The sequence below is a fragment of the Lissotriton helveticus genome, chromosome 7 (assembly GCF_964261635.1).
Source record: "Lissotriton helveticus chromosome 7, aLisHel1.1, whole genome shotgun sequence".
Lineage (NCBI taxonomy): Eukaryota > Metazoa > Chordata > Amphibia > Caudata > Salamandridae > Lissotriton > Lissotriton helveticus.
The window spans coordinates 1964020132-1964038152 of NC_136068.1; the positions used below are offsets into that span (position 1 = coordinate 1964020132).

Genomic DNA, 18021 nt, shown 5'->3' on the forward strand with positions numbered 1-18021 from the left:
CACCTGCGGCCTCTCCGTTGTTTTTTATTCCTAAGGCAAATGGGGAATTAAGAACATGTATTGATTATAGAGCATTAAATAAGATCACAATAAAGAACAAGTACCCCCTTCCATTGATCCCAGTTCTTTTGGACCAGGTGAGGACCGCTGTGATCTACACCAAATTAGATCTTCGAGGTGCGTATCATTTGGTGCGCATTCGTAATGGTGACGAATGGAAAACGGCGTTTAAGACCAGATATGGCCTGTTTCAGTATTTGGTCATGCCTTTCGGGCTTTGTAACGCTCCAGCTGAGTTCCAGTTCTTTTTAAACGACGTATCTGGACCTTTCCGTCATCGTAGGTATAGATGACATTTTGATCTATTCTGATTCCATAGCTAGTCATGAAGGTCACGTTAAGAAGGTTTTGGGTATATTACAAACATATAACCTTTATTGCAAATTGTCTAAATGCGATTTTCATGTTTTTGAAGTCGAATTGTTGGGAGTTCTTCTTACACCTACTGGCATGAAAATGACTGACAAAAAGATACAAGCAGTTACAGAATGGCCTATTCCAAACTCAGTTAGTGATGTACAATGTTTTTTCGGATTTGCACATTTTTATCGTCGCTTCATAGACCATTTCTCTGCTGTAGTGGCACCAATCACTCGGTTGCTACGAAAGAAGGTAAAATTTGAATGGACTCCTGAAGCCAATAACGCATTTCGCACATTGAAGCAAGCCTTTACAGCAGCTCCGATTTTGATGCATCCAGATGTTTGTGAACCCTTTATTATCGAAGCCGATGCCTCGGATGTAGCTATTGGTGCCATCCTCTCTCAAAGAAAACAAAACACTGGTCAAATGCATCCTGTGGCGTACATGTCAAGAAATCCAGCTGAACAGAACTATACTATAGCTGGAACTGCTTGCCATACATGACGCTTTCAGAGAATGGAGGCATTATCTTTTGGGGGCACGATTCACAGTGACTGTTTACACAGACCACATAAACTTACAATTTATGAGTTCTGCAAGAATATTAACTCCATGTCAATTACGGTGAATGATGTTCTTCACCGAATATGACTTTATTGTGACCTATCGTCCAGGACAAGATAACTAAAAAGCTGATGCACTTTCCAGAAAAGATTCCTCATTACACAAATGTGAAGGGGTTCCTCAAGCCATAATCAATCCCGACAAAGTAATCTGTGTTTTGACAGCAGATCAGTTCCTAGATGATCTCCATGAAAATGTTCCTCCTTCGTTATGGGCACAATGGTTAAAACAAGATACAACCCAATCCATCAAGGAAGGAATACCATTCCATGGAAAACAAGTGTATCTACCCACTAAGAAATTACAAGAAACAGCGTTCAGTTGGTTACACTCCCTCCCGTTTTTGGGTGTTACAGCTGTTCCCTTCCTAATTCCCTTTCCCCCCGCTTAATCACTTCAATACTCTGTGTAATCATTACAATCAGAGTTGGAGGTATTGAGAGGTGGGCCCCTTATATCATCACTCCAGACCCTGAGGAAGAAGCAATCTGACACAACTGTATAGAACGCGGCCTATAGGTCAAGTAGGATGAGAAGGCTACATTGGTCGGAGTCAAGTAACCTGTAAGATCGTCTAGGACATTTAAGATTGCGGTTTCGGTGCTGCATCCCTTTCTGAATCCTGATTGGTGTGGGTCTAGTAGTTTGATGTTCTCTAGGTGTTGGGTTAACTGTGGAAGAACACATCTTTCAAGAATTTTGGATAAAAGAGGAAGGTTTGATATCGGTCTGAAGTTGTTCAAATCCTCAGTGTCCAGACCTGTTTTTTTTAGTAACGGAGTGACTTAACCTACTTTGAGGCAGTCAGGAATGAGTCCTGTGCTCAGTGAACTGCTGATTATCTTGCACCAGATTGGGGCTAGGGTAAGCTTCAGGTCTTTCGCCGGGCTCGAGGGTAGCTGATCTAGGGAGTGGGAAGAGGGTTTAGCGGCGGCTATCAACTTAATAATCTCTTCTTCCTGGATGGGGCGGATGGAGGACCAAAGAGTAGGAGTGATCACTAGGGTGTTGCTTATTGTTGCTAGTGTCGAGGTCGCCGTGCGGGTGGAGGGGTAGGTGCTAAGTGATAGATCTATTTTGCCGATTTTTTCGTTGAAAAAGATGGCAAAGTTGTCACATAGCGTTTGACGCCACTATGTTGGTTGTCTACGGTTTGGATGTTTGGTTCCTAATGATGTTAAAGAGTTCATTGGGGCGTTTTTTTGTGTTGTCTAGGGCAGAGCAGAAGAAAGATGTCTTTTTGTTCTTGTTGTGCTTGTCGTAGTTTCTGCGTGCTGCCTTGAGTTGATCATGATGGAGGGAGGAGGGATTATTCCTCCAAGCTCTTTCTACAGTTCTAAGGTGTCTTCTTTCCTCATTGATGTCTGTGGTGAACCAAGACCTAGAGGGGGTGCTTCTGGGCTTTTTTAGTTTCAGGGGTGCCAGCCGGTCCAAGGTGAGCGACAAGTTAGAGTGGCAGAGCGAGGTAAGTTCAGTGGTTGAGAGGTGCTCCGATTCGATTGGGAAGAGAATGCTTAGCCCTTCTTCTAGTTTGTCTCGAGGGACTCGGGATGTGTTCCTGGCCCATTTCGGTGGTGCCAGAGTGAGGGGTTTGGATAGGGCCGGTTGGCTGATATGAAAAAGAATAATGTGGTGATCGGACCAGTCAACGGGAATGATGTAGTCAATAGTGATTGATTTCTTGTCCGAGATGATTACGTCCAGGATCGCTCCTCTGTGGTGTGTTTCTTCTGAACAGTGTTGGATCATACCGTTATCTAGCAAGAGGCTGTTGAGAGATTGGATGAGCGGGTTTTTTATTTCATTCCATCTTATGTTGAGGTCACTCAGAATTATGCTGTTATCGTTGCTGAGAGCGCATTGAGTGATCAAGTCCGAGAGCTGTGTTCCAAATTCATTGTGGTTACCAGGTGGGTGGTACAGGAGATGGCAATGTAGCGAACTGTTAGTACACGATTTGATGATGACCGATAGGCATTCGAAGAAGTTATTAAGGCATGAGGGATTTTCTGATATGGAGAGGTCGCTTTTGTGAATGATTGCTATGCCACCCCCTCTGTGCTCGGGTCTGTCTTTGTGGATGATTGAGAAACCGGGCGGCACCAGCATATCCATGTTGGGGTAAGACAGGTTTCCAGGATGAAAGCTGCATCAAGGTCATGAGAGAGGATGGCTTCTGCTATTTCAATAGCGTGTTTGGTAGAGGATCTGCTGTTGATGAGCAGGCAGTTAATGGGAGGTTCTTCTTTAGGCTTCTGATTTCCAGGGTGGGAACTGGGTATGGAGGATAGGTGCGCTGGGGGTCTGGTGGCTCTACGGTGGGGAGGGTCCCTACCCATTCCAGTAATAACTTGGATCATGGATTTGGGTGAAGAGATCAGTGTCGGAGCTTGAGCTAAGGTGGGCGGAATCGTTATCTGAGGGTGGGGAGCGGGCTTGTGGTAGGGGATAGTGGGATGATCATATGATGAGGTGAGTGTGGTCGCCCCCTGGGGGGAGAGGTTGAGATTAGATCTTATGGGTCTGTCTGTTCGTGACTCCATCCAGGGTTTCGTGAGTGAGGGCCGAGAGCCTGTGGGGGCCGGGGTCTGGGTGAGGGGTTGTGAGTCATTTCTTTTTGTTTGCAGAGGAATGGGGGGGTTGTGAAGTCTGGGGTTGACAGATGGATTTTCTCTAGGTTGAAAGGGTTTCCTTCAGGCCATGAATCAGGATTCCGAGCTGGGCTTCTAGCAGGTCAAGGCATTGCATCAGCTTGTCTGGGGGGGCGGGGAGGGGGGAAGGGAGTAGCTGGCCCTAAGGGTGAGGAGCTGCTGGCCATGTCGTTTCTAGGGGGTTCAGAGGCGGCTGGGGTGCTGACTCTGGCTTAGCACCCATCTGTAGTGAGGCAGGAGGGGGGCGATGAGGCCTAGTTGAGGATGTGGGTAGTGATCCACTCTGGTGTGGGGGCTCTGCTCTGGTTGAGTAGGGGTTGGCGGGGGTGGGGCTGGGAGATGGTTTTGCTTGGCGGTCGGGCTTCCCTTTGGGCGGGTGTCAGTGATCTGGGCGCAGACCGACTGGTGGGGAAGGTGGGGCTGTGGAGCAGTAGTGGTTGGGCGGTGGGCTCTGGAGGCTGGGTGGAATAGATGGGGCGGGGTGGGTGATAGGAGGTGCTGCGACTGCGGAGGAGGCAAGGCTAGAGAATTCACGTAACTTGAGGGGATGGGGTCTGGGAGAGGGCGCGTGCGGGAGAAGGTGGTTTGGTGCTTGTATGGGGTTGCTAGGGGGGGTTATCCGCGACTGTTGTGAGTTATGTTAAGTTGCCTTCTTAATTGCGTGGAAGATGGAGTCGAAGAACTCGAGGTTCTCGTCCTTAGCCTGAATTAGTATGGTGCAGTTCTCAAAGATGGTAATGGACATGTCTCCGGTCAGGGACTGGTCTTTCAAGAGGGAGATTGTTAGTTTGCGGCTGTGGGCTGTGATGGTGGTTTTGGAGATGGGGAGGTGAGAGTTGAAGATAGTGACCCTGAGGTCGAGCCTGTTGGTGTGGAAGATGAAGTCCATTTTTCGCTGCCCTCTAGATGTTCAGTGGTAAATGTCAACAACTAGTGTTTCGGGATGTCGCCTTATTAATTTGAGCTTAAAGTGTTTTTTCGCTTTGAAGGAGAGAGTGTGGGGGAAAGTTATAGCGAAGGTGTTTTGTCCCTAGCCCTAACCAAGTGCCTCCCACACCCAAATACCCATACCCTTTCAAAACTTAATTCACCATATCATTAAAAGTCTCTCAAAACAGTGAATTAATGAAAATGTTACTTACACCTGCCCTGATGTATATCACAATTATGTAAATCACTGCCATGAGGCCAAATACAGCAAGACACATGAGAAACCGGACTGCGTCTTGGTGCAGTTTAAAGTTGACAGGCCTGGAATATAGGATGGACCTCACCAGATCACCTTTTGCTGTGTTGAACCCTAGTGGAGATAAAATACAATGAGATTATGGGAAGTATCTACTTAAGGAAGTGTATATAACAATGCAAAGGTAAACAGCAGTGAACAGTATGCAACAGGATTTATAGAGCTGCATGCTGTGCGCCCCCCTTCCCCTGAGCCCTCTTAGAATCAACAATCCGAGCAGCTCTCCCACCATCATCCAAGAAGACTGGACTGCACTCCCCTCGCCAGCGCACATCATCACCCATATTAAACTTCCCACCCCCACAGATAATTTGACGCAACGCCTCAACCTCCTTGAATCTCAGCTCGAAACCTTGGTACAAGGCCTGAATAAAACCCTATCCTCCCTGGCTAAAATCGGAAGGCCCACTCAACATTCCGTAGCCCCTCCAATCCCCTCACAACCCAGAAGGAGTAATACCCCTCCCCCAGTGGGACCCTTGCCCCCCAGATCCCGTCCTTCATCCATCAAACCAGGGACCGAGCTCCGAGCAGACAGACCAAGAAGAACAAAACCCACTCTTTCCCATCAGGAAGCGTCAACACTCGCCTCATCATATGACCCCCCCACGAACCACTCCCCCAAATCCGCATATTCCTCTCAGGAAGCGACATCACTTACCTTAACATATGCCCCCCGTTGAACTCCTCACCCAAATCCACGATTCAAGTAATAACAGGTGTTGGAAGGAACCCCCTCCTAGAGTCCCTAGACCCCCCGCCCATCTAACCTCCCTTCCTAGAATCCAACCCAGCAATTCAAGGTCTGAAGAAGAACCCCCCGTTAAATGCATGCTCATCAACAGCAGATCTGCCACAAAACATGTGTTACGAACACCACTCGCCGGTTATCACTGACTGCCGTGCAGCAGCACAGAGTGCAGAAGAAGAACGTCTGGTTCAGAACTACATATCCCAGAGGCATTGCGGGCCACGCTTCACGTGGTCTGCGTCAACCCCGAAGCCCAGATTTAATGGCAGCGGACGGATGAGGCAGTGCCGATAATTCTGGGTCTTGTTCCTGGGAGTAGCGGCTATTTGTGGCAGATCTCCTTCTATGCTAACATTCAAGGCGGTAAGGGTGCACCTGCACCACATTACCGACCGCCTATTTTCCGTAATCGCTCTAAGTCCGTGTCCGTTTCCTAGTTGCTCAGTGCCTTACAAGAGCGGGCTACGCTCTGAAATTGAGGTCAGTGAATCTTGTCAGTGTCTCTGTTGGAAGAGACTTAATTTCGGTGGTCTCGTGCAGAGGACGCCTTTTCTAGGAACTATACTTGTTGTCTGTTCGATATTGCTTCTCTGTTGGCTGTGATCGCTACCCGTGATCACTTGCAGAGGGGCTCCTTTGTTTTGTTTACATAAGAGGTGGGGAATTACCAGTTTGGATTCAAAGAGGTCACAGTGCCTTGATTACCAACTAACTCATTTGCCTTACCGACTACCTAGTGAATTCAACTAGGAGCTTTACAGTTGGGTTTTGAACATTACTTTCATTATTCCAGTGGATCTGTACTTTAGCCTTTTTCCTTGCTTATTTTACAGGAGAGTTTAGAAGGCAAGTACTCACGGAGACCTTTGAATGAATGCTTCACAGCTCTATAATGGTATGCGCTATCATCAAAACATAGGAAATGTGATGTGCTTCTGACATTCATTTGTGTATAGGAATAACAGTGTGTTCATTTGTCTTTTGATTTGAAATAGAGTGAGAAGCGACCTTACCTCTGCCGTCTTCTCTCTTCTCTGGCCTGGGCTCACCTTTTTTGCTTTTCAGGTGAGGGGAAGAGTAGGTTGGGTAGGACGGGTCATTTCTATATGCCAGGTGTTTATAGTATTGCAAAACTTACTCTGTGTTTCATATTTTGTCTCCGTCAGATCTCCCTCCCCGCAGTCCCCTCCCTTTCCTGCCCCTCGCTTGATCCCCTCTAAGTCTGTGTTGTTTATACCAAGCCAGATTTGGGGTGATCCGGAGGTGGGCCCCTTATACTACATCAACACTATTCTGAGGATCGTACCGTGGAGTCTGACAACATGCAACTGAATTAGCAGAAGCTATCTTCTCCCACAACCTAGATGTAGCTTTCATCGCGGAAACCTGGCTCAACACCCTGTCCTACTCCAACATGGACATGCTGGTACCACCCGGATTTACATTAATCCACATAGACGGAATGGAGCAAAGAGTCGGAGGCATAGCTATCATTCTTAAAGTAACCTCTCTATAACGGAAAGCTCATCCTGCCTATATAGCTCCTTTGAATGCCTTTCAGTCAACATCAAATAATGCACGAACAGACCACTCCTTTGCCATCTCCTGTACCACACACCAGGCAACTCCAACGAATTCGGAGTGCACCTCTCTGACCTGATCACCCAAAGCGCACTCAGCAACGCCAGCAGCATAATTCTCGGCATAAGATGGAATGAAACAAAAAATCCGCTCATTCAATCTCTTAACAGCCCCCTTCTAGAAAACAATCTGACCCAACATTGCTCAGAAGAAACACACCACAGAGAAGCAATCCTTGATGCAATCATTTCGGAAAGAAACATAATCACTATTGACAATATCATTCCTGTGAACTGGTTACTTCACCACATCATCCTTTTCCATATCAACCACCCGGTCCTAAGCTTACCCCCTGAACAGGCCTCACCCAAATGGGTCAGGAACACTGCCCAAGTCCCTCGGACCAACCTTGAACAAGGGATAGCTTGACGGAGCATCTCTCAACCACCGAACTCACCTCTCTCTACCTCCCCAACATGACAATCACCCTGGACCACCCGGCTCCCTTGAAACAAAAAAAAAACGGAAGCACTCCCTCCAGGTCATGGTTCACCACTGACATCAATGAAGAAAGAAGACATCTAAGAACCGTAGAAAGAATCTGGAGGAACAACCCCTCCACACTCCACTGTTATCAACTAAATACAGCTCGCACAAATTACAATAAGTACATTAAGAGCAAAAGGACAACTTTTTTTCTGCTCCGCTTTAGACAACGCAAAAAAACACCCCAAAGTATCATTAGAAGCCAAATGTCCAAACCGACGACATCCGATATAGTGGCATCCAAAGAACAATGCGACAACTTCACCATCTTTTTCCACGAAAAAATTGCCAAGATTGATCTCTCTCTCAGCACAAATCCCCCCTCCCACTGAGACCAATACACCGGCACTTAAGGACAGCGCCCCCTTGAATTGGCCTAAACACCGGTCCTCCTTCATCCCCATCCAGGAAACAGAGATAGTCAATCTAATCGCCAATGCTAAACCCTCATCCCACTCCCTAGATCAGCTTCCCACGAACCTGGTTAAAGACTTGAAACTCATCTTAGCCCCAATATGGTGCAAGATCATTAATAGCTCACTGAGCTCGGGAATCATACCAGACTGCCTAAAAATAGGCCAAATTACGCCGCTACTATAAAAAACAGGGCTAGACACTGAGGATATGTGTAACGTTAGACCTGTATCGAACCTCCCTCTTTTATCCAAAATATTGGGAAGATGTGTACTTCCACAACTAACCCAACACCTGGAGAACATCAAGCTCCTAGACCCACAACAATCGGGATTCAGAAAGGGTTGCAGCACCGAAACCGCAATCCTAAATGTCATAGACAATCTACGTAAGTCACTTGACTCAAACCAATGCTGCCTTCTCATTCTCCTAGACTTATCGTCTGCTTTCGATACCATTGATCACACCCTACTCCTCAAAGTCCTCCAAGAAAGAGCAGTCATTGAAATGACGGTCCTCCACTGGTTCTCTTCCTTTCTCCTCAACAGCTCACAAAGAATAAAAATTAAAAACTTTGAATTCGATCCCATGCCTGTCATCAGAGGTGTTCCAAAAAGGGTCAGTACTCTTCCCCCAACTTTTCAACATTTACATGGAACCCTTCACCAAACTACTCAGGAACTCTAACATCGCCTTCCACCTCTATGCGGATGATATACAGCTATATCTGGAAACCACCTCCATTGATGACATTCACAGACTAGATGGCACACTCAAAGAGGTCCAACAATGGCTCACAACAAACCACCTAACACTTAATCAAGAGACAACAGAAGAACTCCTCATCTCCAGCAGAGAAGAAAACCCCCAAATCGAAGAATGGCTCAAAGCCATTGACGCCCTTAATGGCACCCTCACGCCAACGGACTCGGTGAAATCTCTAGGTATCCCCCTAGACCCCAAATTGGGCATGAAAAAACACATTACAAGATCCACCAAAACTGCTTTTCTCTATCTGAAACTTCTATACAAAATAAAACCCGTCCTTTCCCTGAAAGACCTTCAACAGGCCACCAAGGCACTGATTCTTTCCAGAATTGATTATGGAATCGCAGCCCTGACTGGGTCAGAAAAATCTCACCAAGGTCCCCTGAAAACTACCTTCAATGCCGCAGCTAGAATGGTCACAGGAACTAAGAAATTCGAGCACATCTCTCCCGCACTCAAGGAACTCAATTGACTTCCAATTGAATTGATAGCCAGCTTCAGAACGGCCTGCCTCACGCATAAAGCCCTTCACACAGGCAAAGCAGAATACCTGGCTGCCAAAGTCAAAAGGGCCGGTCAGTCCAGGAATCTCAGAAGTTCCAAAATGCTACTACTCATCCCACAGAGTTTGCTATGACAGGGTGGGAGCAAATGGCAATGTAGGAGCCGGCCCTGGGGGTTGGCGGTCCCCAGGGCCAACAAGGGCTCAATGAGGGTGGCTGCATGGCCCCCTCCATAAATTTGCTTAGCCCCGGGATGGTGGTGGTCCTTGGTGGGGGCCAGTGAGACACCCTGCCTTTTAATTACATGGCGGACTCAGGGGCAGCGGTGGGGGGTTATGACCCATCACGCATTTAATCAACAAGCCCCGAAGTGGCAGCCCCGGGGCTGCGGGAGCCCCCGCAAGCCGCCACAAATACAGTACTCATTGCCCATGGGACCTGGCCCACCCGGGGGCTTATTAAGTGCGAGAGACCGCACCCAGCATGACTTTGGACGTTTAAAAAAAAAGCTATTTTTGGGCCTGGGGGTCCTTGTGGGACCCACTGACCAGACCTAGTGGTCAGGGTCTTTCTACCCTGCCCCCTTTTCTTATTGTTCAACCTTTTTTCCCCCTTTTTCTTGTGACTCGATTACTGAGTCACAAGATGGCTGCCAACACTTCCTGGTTTGGAGTGTTGGCAGCCAATCAAACGTCAGCTAGTGCTCGGGAGGAGTTGCAACTTTTACTCTGTGCTCAGATATCAATAATGTTCTCTTTTGAATTTCTCAGGAACTACTGAACGGATTTACACCTTTTAAACAACAGAGTGTTTTCTGGACTAAAGGCTGCCCTTTTGCCAAATTTCATGTAATTCCGTTCAGCAGTTCGGGCTTTAGCCGTGTCTAAATTTCCTATGGAAATTAACATGGGGAAAACGCGTTTTGGGACCTCCTTTTTTCTCAGCCCCAAACTTTCAGGACAGGAGATGACCGGAGCGGGCCATTAGTTTAGAACATTTCGTGAAGATTCGTCATATAGTGCCAAAGATATTGGCAAATCAAAAAATGCTTTTCCTATGGAAGCTAGGTCCTAACTATACGTACCTACTGGCGACCGCCTAAGTCCATTCTTAGCACATCCCAATGAACAGTTATTTCCAAATTGAAGATTTGATAGTATTGGAAGAGTCATAATCTGTATTGTCACATGGCTCACTCCCTCTATTGTGTTAAATAGTTAGAGTGTTCTGCAAAGAAGTTAATCTCTAGCTTTTTCACCAAAGATTTTGAACTTCAATCCCAATGATATCAGGCAGGATACATCTTCCACATCCTTGTAGGAAGTCCTGAAAACTGCCTAATTATGAAGCACATGCTTGGTTAGGTAGCTGAGGTGCAGCTTGGTTCTCATATATTCACAAAATCTCAGAATCTGAGCGGCTTCCACCCCCAGGTTAGCAGGTAGCCTCTGAGCTTTCTTGTTGGCTGGTTGGGCAATAGTGTAGGATTCCATTCCATGTGTGTTGGAGATGGTGTCGGTAGACGCACTTGTTGAGCACTGGCGTGGTAGTATTGCCAGCCGCGAAGTGAATCGGGACGACGGCGGGTAGCCACTTGCCTTGATGGATGCAGGTGTCTAGTCTGGAGTCGATCACCTGAGGCAGGGAGTGGCCAGGTACATCCATGTTCTCTGTGGAGGTACTTGCATTTGTGTCCTGGGACTCCTTGGGCTGATGACAGATAAGTGATGAACACGCTGAGAAACGTACGACTTGAGACTCATTTTGCGCAGGCTGTGCGGCTTACGCTCGGACTAATTTCAATCCTCGATTCATTGTTCTAGCGATCGCAACATGGCTATTTGGTGTTATAAGACAACCCAGTGCTCTTCTATGGGACAGCCAGCCTTGTCACAGAGAAAAAAGATTTTGGAGATTTTTCACTGCCAGGATATGTAAAACCTGTCCATATTTGTCTTATCTTCTTATATAATACATGTGGGGCCTTATTTATGAAGGCCTTGCGCCGCCGATGCTTCACTTTCAACATGGGAAAAAGTGGCGCATCGATGGCGCAAGGCTTTCATAAATGAGGCCCGTGATTCTGTAATCCCCGTATTAACGGCAGTAGCTGATTTCTTTGTAGCCGCTGACTTATAACGCACCAAGTCGCCGCTTATGCAGAAAACACGTCAGACCTCCCCGACTGTAAGGGCGTTACAGTGGATTCTGATGTCCCAATACCTGCTGCCGGAGCCCGGGAGAAGGCACATCTGGTGACGCAGGTCACAGACCACCTGTTTAAAGCAACGAAAAATGTAAAGTTGCTTTCCTTTCTTCTGCTCTATTTTAAAAGCTTACAATGCCAAGCAGAGAGAATATATTTATTTGTTGTACTCCTTAAATAGAGAAAAACTAGAACCTTTCGGCATCGCTCTGCACATTCCGAGCTACTGCAGTTTTTTTCTTACAAAAAAAACGGACTCGGATTCAACTGTTTCTAACATAAATTTATAACGAACATCAGAGTAAAAACACAAAGGGGCTCCTTATGAGGCCCTACTGGCACTTTTGCGCCGCCGGAACGTGCCACTGGCATATTCATAAGGCCACGTAAAACCATGTTACGTGGTTTTCATGGCCGTATAAATGTGTTTCCCTTTCACGTAGAAAGCTGCGTAAACAAGGGCCTTCCATAGGTGTTGTTGGGGGCGTTCCCAGCAACAACCATGGCTTTCTGACACTGCCCCAGATTTACGAGAAATTGTAAGTCTGAGGCAGCGCCAAAAACGTACGCCTCCCCAGGGGAGACGTAAGGGAGGCACAACGAGGAGAACTATCTTTATTTCTCCTCTTATTTCCTCTTTCTGTGTCTGCTGCAGCACACTTAGAAAGAGGACAATGCCTCAAAGGATTGTATTTGTGCAGGAAAGTTTCCCTTCCCGCACAAAAACAATCATCCCCACAACGCAGGCTCGAGGGGGCTGCGAGGGCGCGCGGCAGCCTGTTTTTTTCCGGTACAGGGGAAAAGGACAGGAATGCGCCCTATGTGATTTTCTTTTGCCTTAGGGCAGCGAAGCAGCAAGGCCTGCTGCGCTACCCTAAGGCAAAAAACAAATAAATAAGGCCCCAAAACTTTGCAAGAGTATTTCACTATATTTGTGCTACTTATGAACAGAATAATCCCTCAAACTATAAACGTATATGTCATATATTGATACGTACAATATTTTTACACCTAATCGAACAGAAATAGTGCTTGTAATGTTTGCATTCTGTCCTGCACAGACATTGCTTGCGCTATTCCTTTTTCACAATAGCACAGGAAAGGATGTAGGTACATAAAGTCTACTTGCTTTTACTGCAATTTTTTTTGCGTTATTGTCAAAGGAATAAATCCCAGCATGTTTGCACATGATAAAAGGACATTGGAATATGCCCTTCACTAAATTTCTTTAAACTTCCATCTGCCAAATTTCAAAGGTGGATGGTATATAGTTTTGTTTTCATAGGACAGACTTAATAAGGATCTCTGCTGCAGACTCAGAAAGAGATTCATTGTGCATTATAAGGAATAAAGGCCCAGATGTAGGTAATAGCACATTACCGAATGGTAAATGCCGAATTTGAACGATTCGGTATTTACCATTCGGTAATTGCTATGTAGGTAAATGATTCGGTAAAAATACCGAATCTGTAAGATTCAGTAATTACCGATTCTGTAATTACAGAATCGGTATCTGCCATTGATTCCAGGGGCCTTGAAGCCCATAGGATTCAATGGCAAATACCGATTCGGTAATTACAGAATCTGTAAAAATACTGAATTTACAAGGGGGACAGGGTGTCACTTTGACACCTTGTTGTACCCTTGTTTCTGGCTTGTGTGCCATGTGACACAGAGACATGCCCTTAGGGCCCTTAGGGCGTGTCTGTGTGCCACATGGCACAGGTGTACATGTACACAGAAATTCGTAATTTACCATGGAATAGTATTCCATGGTAAATAACGATTCGTTAAGGGCCTGTGGCACTGATTACAGTGCCACCTACATATTGATTTACCGATTCGGTAAATAATATGCCCCCTACATGTCAATTCCGAAATACCGGTCGGTAACGGCCGAAATCGGCCGTTACCAACCGGTAATTGGCGAGCTACATCTGGCCTAAAGTACCCCCAACCATAAATAAAACTGGAATCACAAGTCAGCTCCGAGTTGAATAGCCATGAAGGTATGTTAACACATAAATACCTATCATGACAGAGACATTCCTGCATTCTTGACCTCTGGACCTTGTTGCATAATTTGCACTTTTGTGAAAAGACTCAGTGGAACTATTATCACAGTCAAAGGCAAGGCTGAGTTAGGAAACTTACCAGTTTGCAGAACCACAGCTCTGGCGGGGCCGGAAGCAGATGCCTTGCTCTGGATGAGGTTGGTGCCACAGAACAGGATGTGCCTCTTGTGATCTTCCCCACTGTACTCTTTCCAGGGCATGGGGCTGTCTGCTTCAGGTAATGGCATCTTTGTGACTGGTACACTCTCCCCTGTAAGGAAAAAGTATCTTCTGCATTACACTCGATTACATACCTCTGGCAGAAGTAAAACATTCTCAAGAGTGAGTCCATGAAGTGGCATTTTAAACACAAACATGTTCCTCAGTATTCTAAAACGTGTTGTGTTTAGGTGCACTCTGCCACCAAGGCAACACGCTTTCACTTGCTTAAGAAAACACAATTAATATCCACAGCTATCCAATGATTCAGAAGGGTAGAAAGAGAGAACAGAAATGTTGAGATAAGAGTTAAAGAGACACAAATAAAGAAAAAGAGAACCAGATCTAGAGAAAGAAAAAAGAGGGAAAAAGAGAACGCGCTAGGAGAAATGGAGAGAAAAAAAGAGGAACGGTGAGTGGAAGAAAGTGTAGCGACAAGAGACAAAGTGTTGAGGAGAAAGTAAGGGAAGCAGAAGACAATGTGGAGAGGTGTGGCTCACTGGTTAGAGGCGGCAGACCCGGAAGCAGAGAACGGCCCGGGACCAGGGTTCAATCCCCGACGCGGCGGGGTCTTGGGGTCAACGGACTCGATACTTCTCGCCTCGGTGCCTACTCTAACCAGGGAACACACTCGGCAGCTCTGGGCATTAAGCTTGCCTCATCTCCACAACGGCCCCCCACAGACGCCGGGGATGCCTGGTTTCACCCTGGAGATACCCAGAAGGGACCATCTCACGTGGAAAGCTAGGACGGGTTCCCCAGCGGTCTTCAGCGGCAGGATACTCCATAGAGTCGCAGTGCGCTTTACAAGTACACCCACATTTACATTTACATTTACATTTACAAAATAGAATGAGAATGAGAGAGAGCACGCGCGAGAGAGAAGTATTACATATTGGTGGCGTTTATTACACAGAATGTAGTGATTGAAAAAGCTATTTTGCACAAAAATGTGAAGTATTTCCGGGGTCTGTGAAAATATAAAAATGACGGGGCCCAAAGCTGCAGAGCCTCACCAGTGTCAGGGCCACTCGGAGTCGGAGGCAGTAGAGGAACAAAGTATGGAGCAGGGCGACCTAAAGTGGGCCGCCGCAGGCCCTTGCGTACATTTGCCACCCGCGCAGAGCAAGTGGTAAATGCATGCAGTAAAACCCCAATGAATGGGGAATTCTGTGCAGTTTTAGAACTAGACAAAGAATTGCCCATTCTATGGGGTTCTTCACATAATTGCATGGTGCTAGGTGGATTTGACTAGGTGGTGATGGTAAAATGGTCATTGCTGTAGAGATACATTTCGCGCCATTTTAGTTTTCCTTTATAAGTTGGCATCTTTCCGGGATGGTGATTTGAACATATTTTTCACTAACACCACCAAATGGCACACCTGCATTTTTTATAGTTAGACATCGTTGTTCTGTAGTCTGCACTGTTAGTTTGAGGGACACCTACTAGAACGCTTTATCCTTGCTTTGTTTTGTACTCGCCGGAGACAACTCTTTTACCCAGACTCAATAAATCTGGTTTTCTGCATCCCTTGCAGGGCTGGTTGGGTCAGCATCCCCTCAATGGTGTGCCTCCCCTGATCCACACGCCTCGGCCTGGGACTGTAAACACAGCACATACAGCTTTGTCTAAGCAGCATCACAGGGTCATCTGCTATCTCAGCGTGGTGCCAGGGTTTTCTGCATGCATTTTCACTCATCAAGATTGCCTAAGTCACCAGGCAGGTCGCTCCCCACGCCACCACGCGGCCCTCCTGTGTGCCCTGAGCCACTGCTGCCGCTCATTCTGGTTTGCGCCTGCTTATTTTACTTTTCTGTGCCCTCTGTACTTGTGCCCCCTGTGCCTCACTTTGCCTGTGTACCCCCGCTCTGTGCCCCCACCTGCTCAGTTAGCATTGTTGTTTTGTGCCCCTCTATGCCCTCTTTTGCCTTCTGTATCCTGCTGTGTGCCCGCTCGCCCCTGTCCACTCTCTTTCCCACCGCTGTGTCCCCTGTGGCCCTCACCCCCTCTGCCCCCATTTGCCGCCCTGCTCCCGCCTCCCAGCTGCTCCTCCCTCCCACTCCCCCTCACATGGAGGCCACACGCAGCCGCTGCACCGCTGGCGCGCCGTAGGCACGCCTAAGGCAAGCCTGTCTGTGCCTGTCCGTGCCTGGACCATGCCCAGCACTAGGACCTCTGGCCCCCACACTCACCACGACACACTTCACCGCTACGACTCCAGCACCCTCCACGCACTCAACGCCTGACATCACGCACCTGCTGCCTGGCTACCCCGAAGTGCACACAAGGACCCTTCTCCTGCCGGAGCTGCAGCTTCACCAGCATCTGGCCCGCCAACCCACCCACCGAAGAACCCAACTTCTTCAGATGCATCCTGCTCAACACCCGCTTTGCCTGCAAAACACGCCGTCGAACTCTGGGACCTACTCGACACCAATGCCCCATACGTCGCCTTCCTGACGGAGACCTGGCTGACCCCCACCTCAGCACCCAACATCTCCATAGCCATCCCGCAAGGACCACACCAACGGAGTAGGTGGAGGAATTGCCATTGTCCACAGAAACACCCTCAAAATCTCGACAGATGGTAATGACACCCTCAGCACCGCCAAACACCTGCACTTCAAGATCCACACCGACCCCAACACCACCCTCAGAGGCACCCTCCTCTACAGACCCCCTGGACTCCAACCTCAGTTCACCTACTCCATCGCTGACTTCATCAGCACACACGCCCTCGCCTCCACGGACTACATCCTCCTCGGGGACCTGAACTTCCACCTCGAGAACAACAACAACTCCAACACCTCCACCCTGATCGACACCCTCTGCAACCTCGGAATGGCTTATGTATTCAACCTTTACTTGACTGTTTGTGCTGCAAGGATGCCAGAGCAAAGAGTTCATTCGTTTCAGATCCATGTAAAATCAGGATCCGTGCACCACGCTTACACAATATGCAGTGTGGCAGCCTGACCACCTGTGGACACCCTTATAAAATGTGACAAATTTGTTGGTTGTCGCCTCCTCCCCATTCCTATTTTTCCAATGAAAGACTTGACCTTCAAGAATCACTGCACCCAAATGAAACGCATCCAGACTCTGGCTAGCACTGGCTGGAATTCTAGGGATTTATTTTTGCCTTTGAGAAACCATATCTTTGCCACAAACTTCTCATGATCAATTGCAAAAAGTTTCTTCTTAACTCATATGATGGTCTGTGGGTGAGTTGAGGATCAGACCACTACCTCTTATGGAAATATATGTACTTGAAAGCAGTCCTTGAAACCAGTTAATCCTGTATATTGCTCTCAATTGGTATTTAGGTCTGGACTTTGACAGCACAGCTATCAAGCAGGGTTCTTTCTAACAACATACACAGAGTGGGCCTTGAGTCCACTTCTTTCAACCATGATTTTCTTTGATCAGCCTCTGTAAGCCATTGACTTGAGACTTGGTAAATTTCATCCTGCCTCAGCCCGGCGGAGTATTCATCTCTCATTTAATGGCATTCGTTGATGGTGTACCCCTCCACCTTACCTCCAATGTGTGTATTTAATCACATGAGGGTCTACCTTACAACTGTAGCCTTCTTTGTCCATGTCAGCTGGCTCCCTCTCTTCTTCTAATGTGCCAATCCTGCGTCCATTAACACAAAACCCAGACCTATTAGCTGTTGCAATGCTTGTTTATAAACAGTAGATTTACCTTTCTTTACTGGTCATAAACCCAAAAACATATTGACCAAAGATGAATCAGTGGAAGCCATTTGCAAAGGTTTATTTTGATTTTAGAGCAGGGATTCTACTTGACTAACACAGTGTAGAGGCTCCTGGATAACCCCACAACAAGGCAGGACACCCCAAGCACAAGCAGGGGGGGAGGGTGATTCTCACCGTGGAACCCCTTCTATTGGTGCAGGAATGATGGGAAAATGTGACAGCAACAACTAGTGATCAGAAACCTAAAGACAACTAATGGTACCAGACACCTTTCATCTAGTTTTAGGATTTCTGAAGGTTCATGTTGTTC

At 47.2% G+C, this 18021-nt stretch overlaps 1 protein-coding gene across 1 annotated transcript in view; it reads right to left on the minus strand.

Annotated features, from left to right (window-relative positions):
• The window catches only part of LOC144770986 (putative cation-transporting ATPase 13A4), a 722230-nt gene that overhangs the window by 286527 nt on the left and 417682 nt on the right, over positions 1 to 18021 (minus strand). Inside the window, exons 10-11 of the mRNA XM_078655855.1 lie at positions 13868 to 14038; positions 4841 to 4998 (exon numbers count right to left, since the gene is read on the minus strand). Of these exons, the coding sequence (XP_078511981.1) occupies positions 4841 to 4998; positions 13868 to 14038 (329 nt within the window). The remainder of the gene's footprint in view (positions 1 to 4840; positions 4999 to 13867; positions 14039 to 18021) is intronic.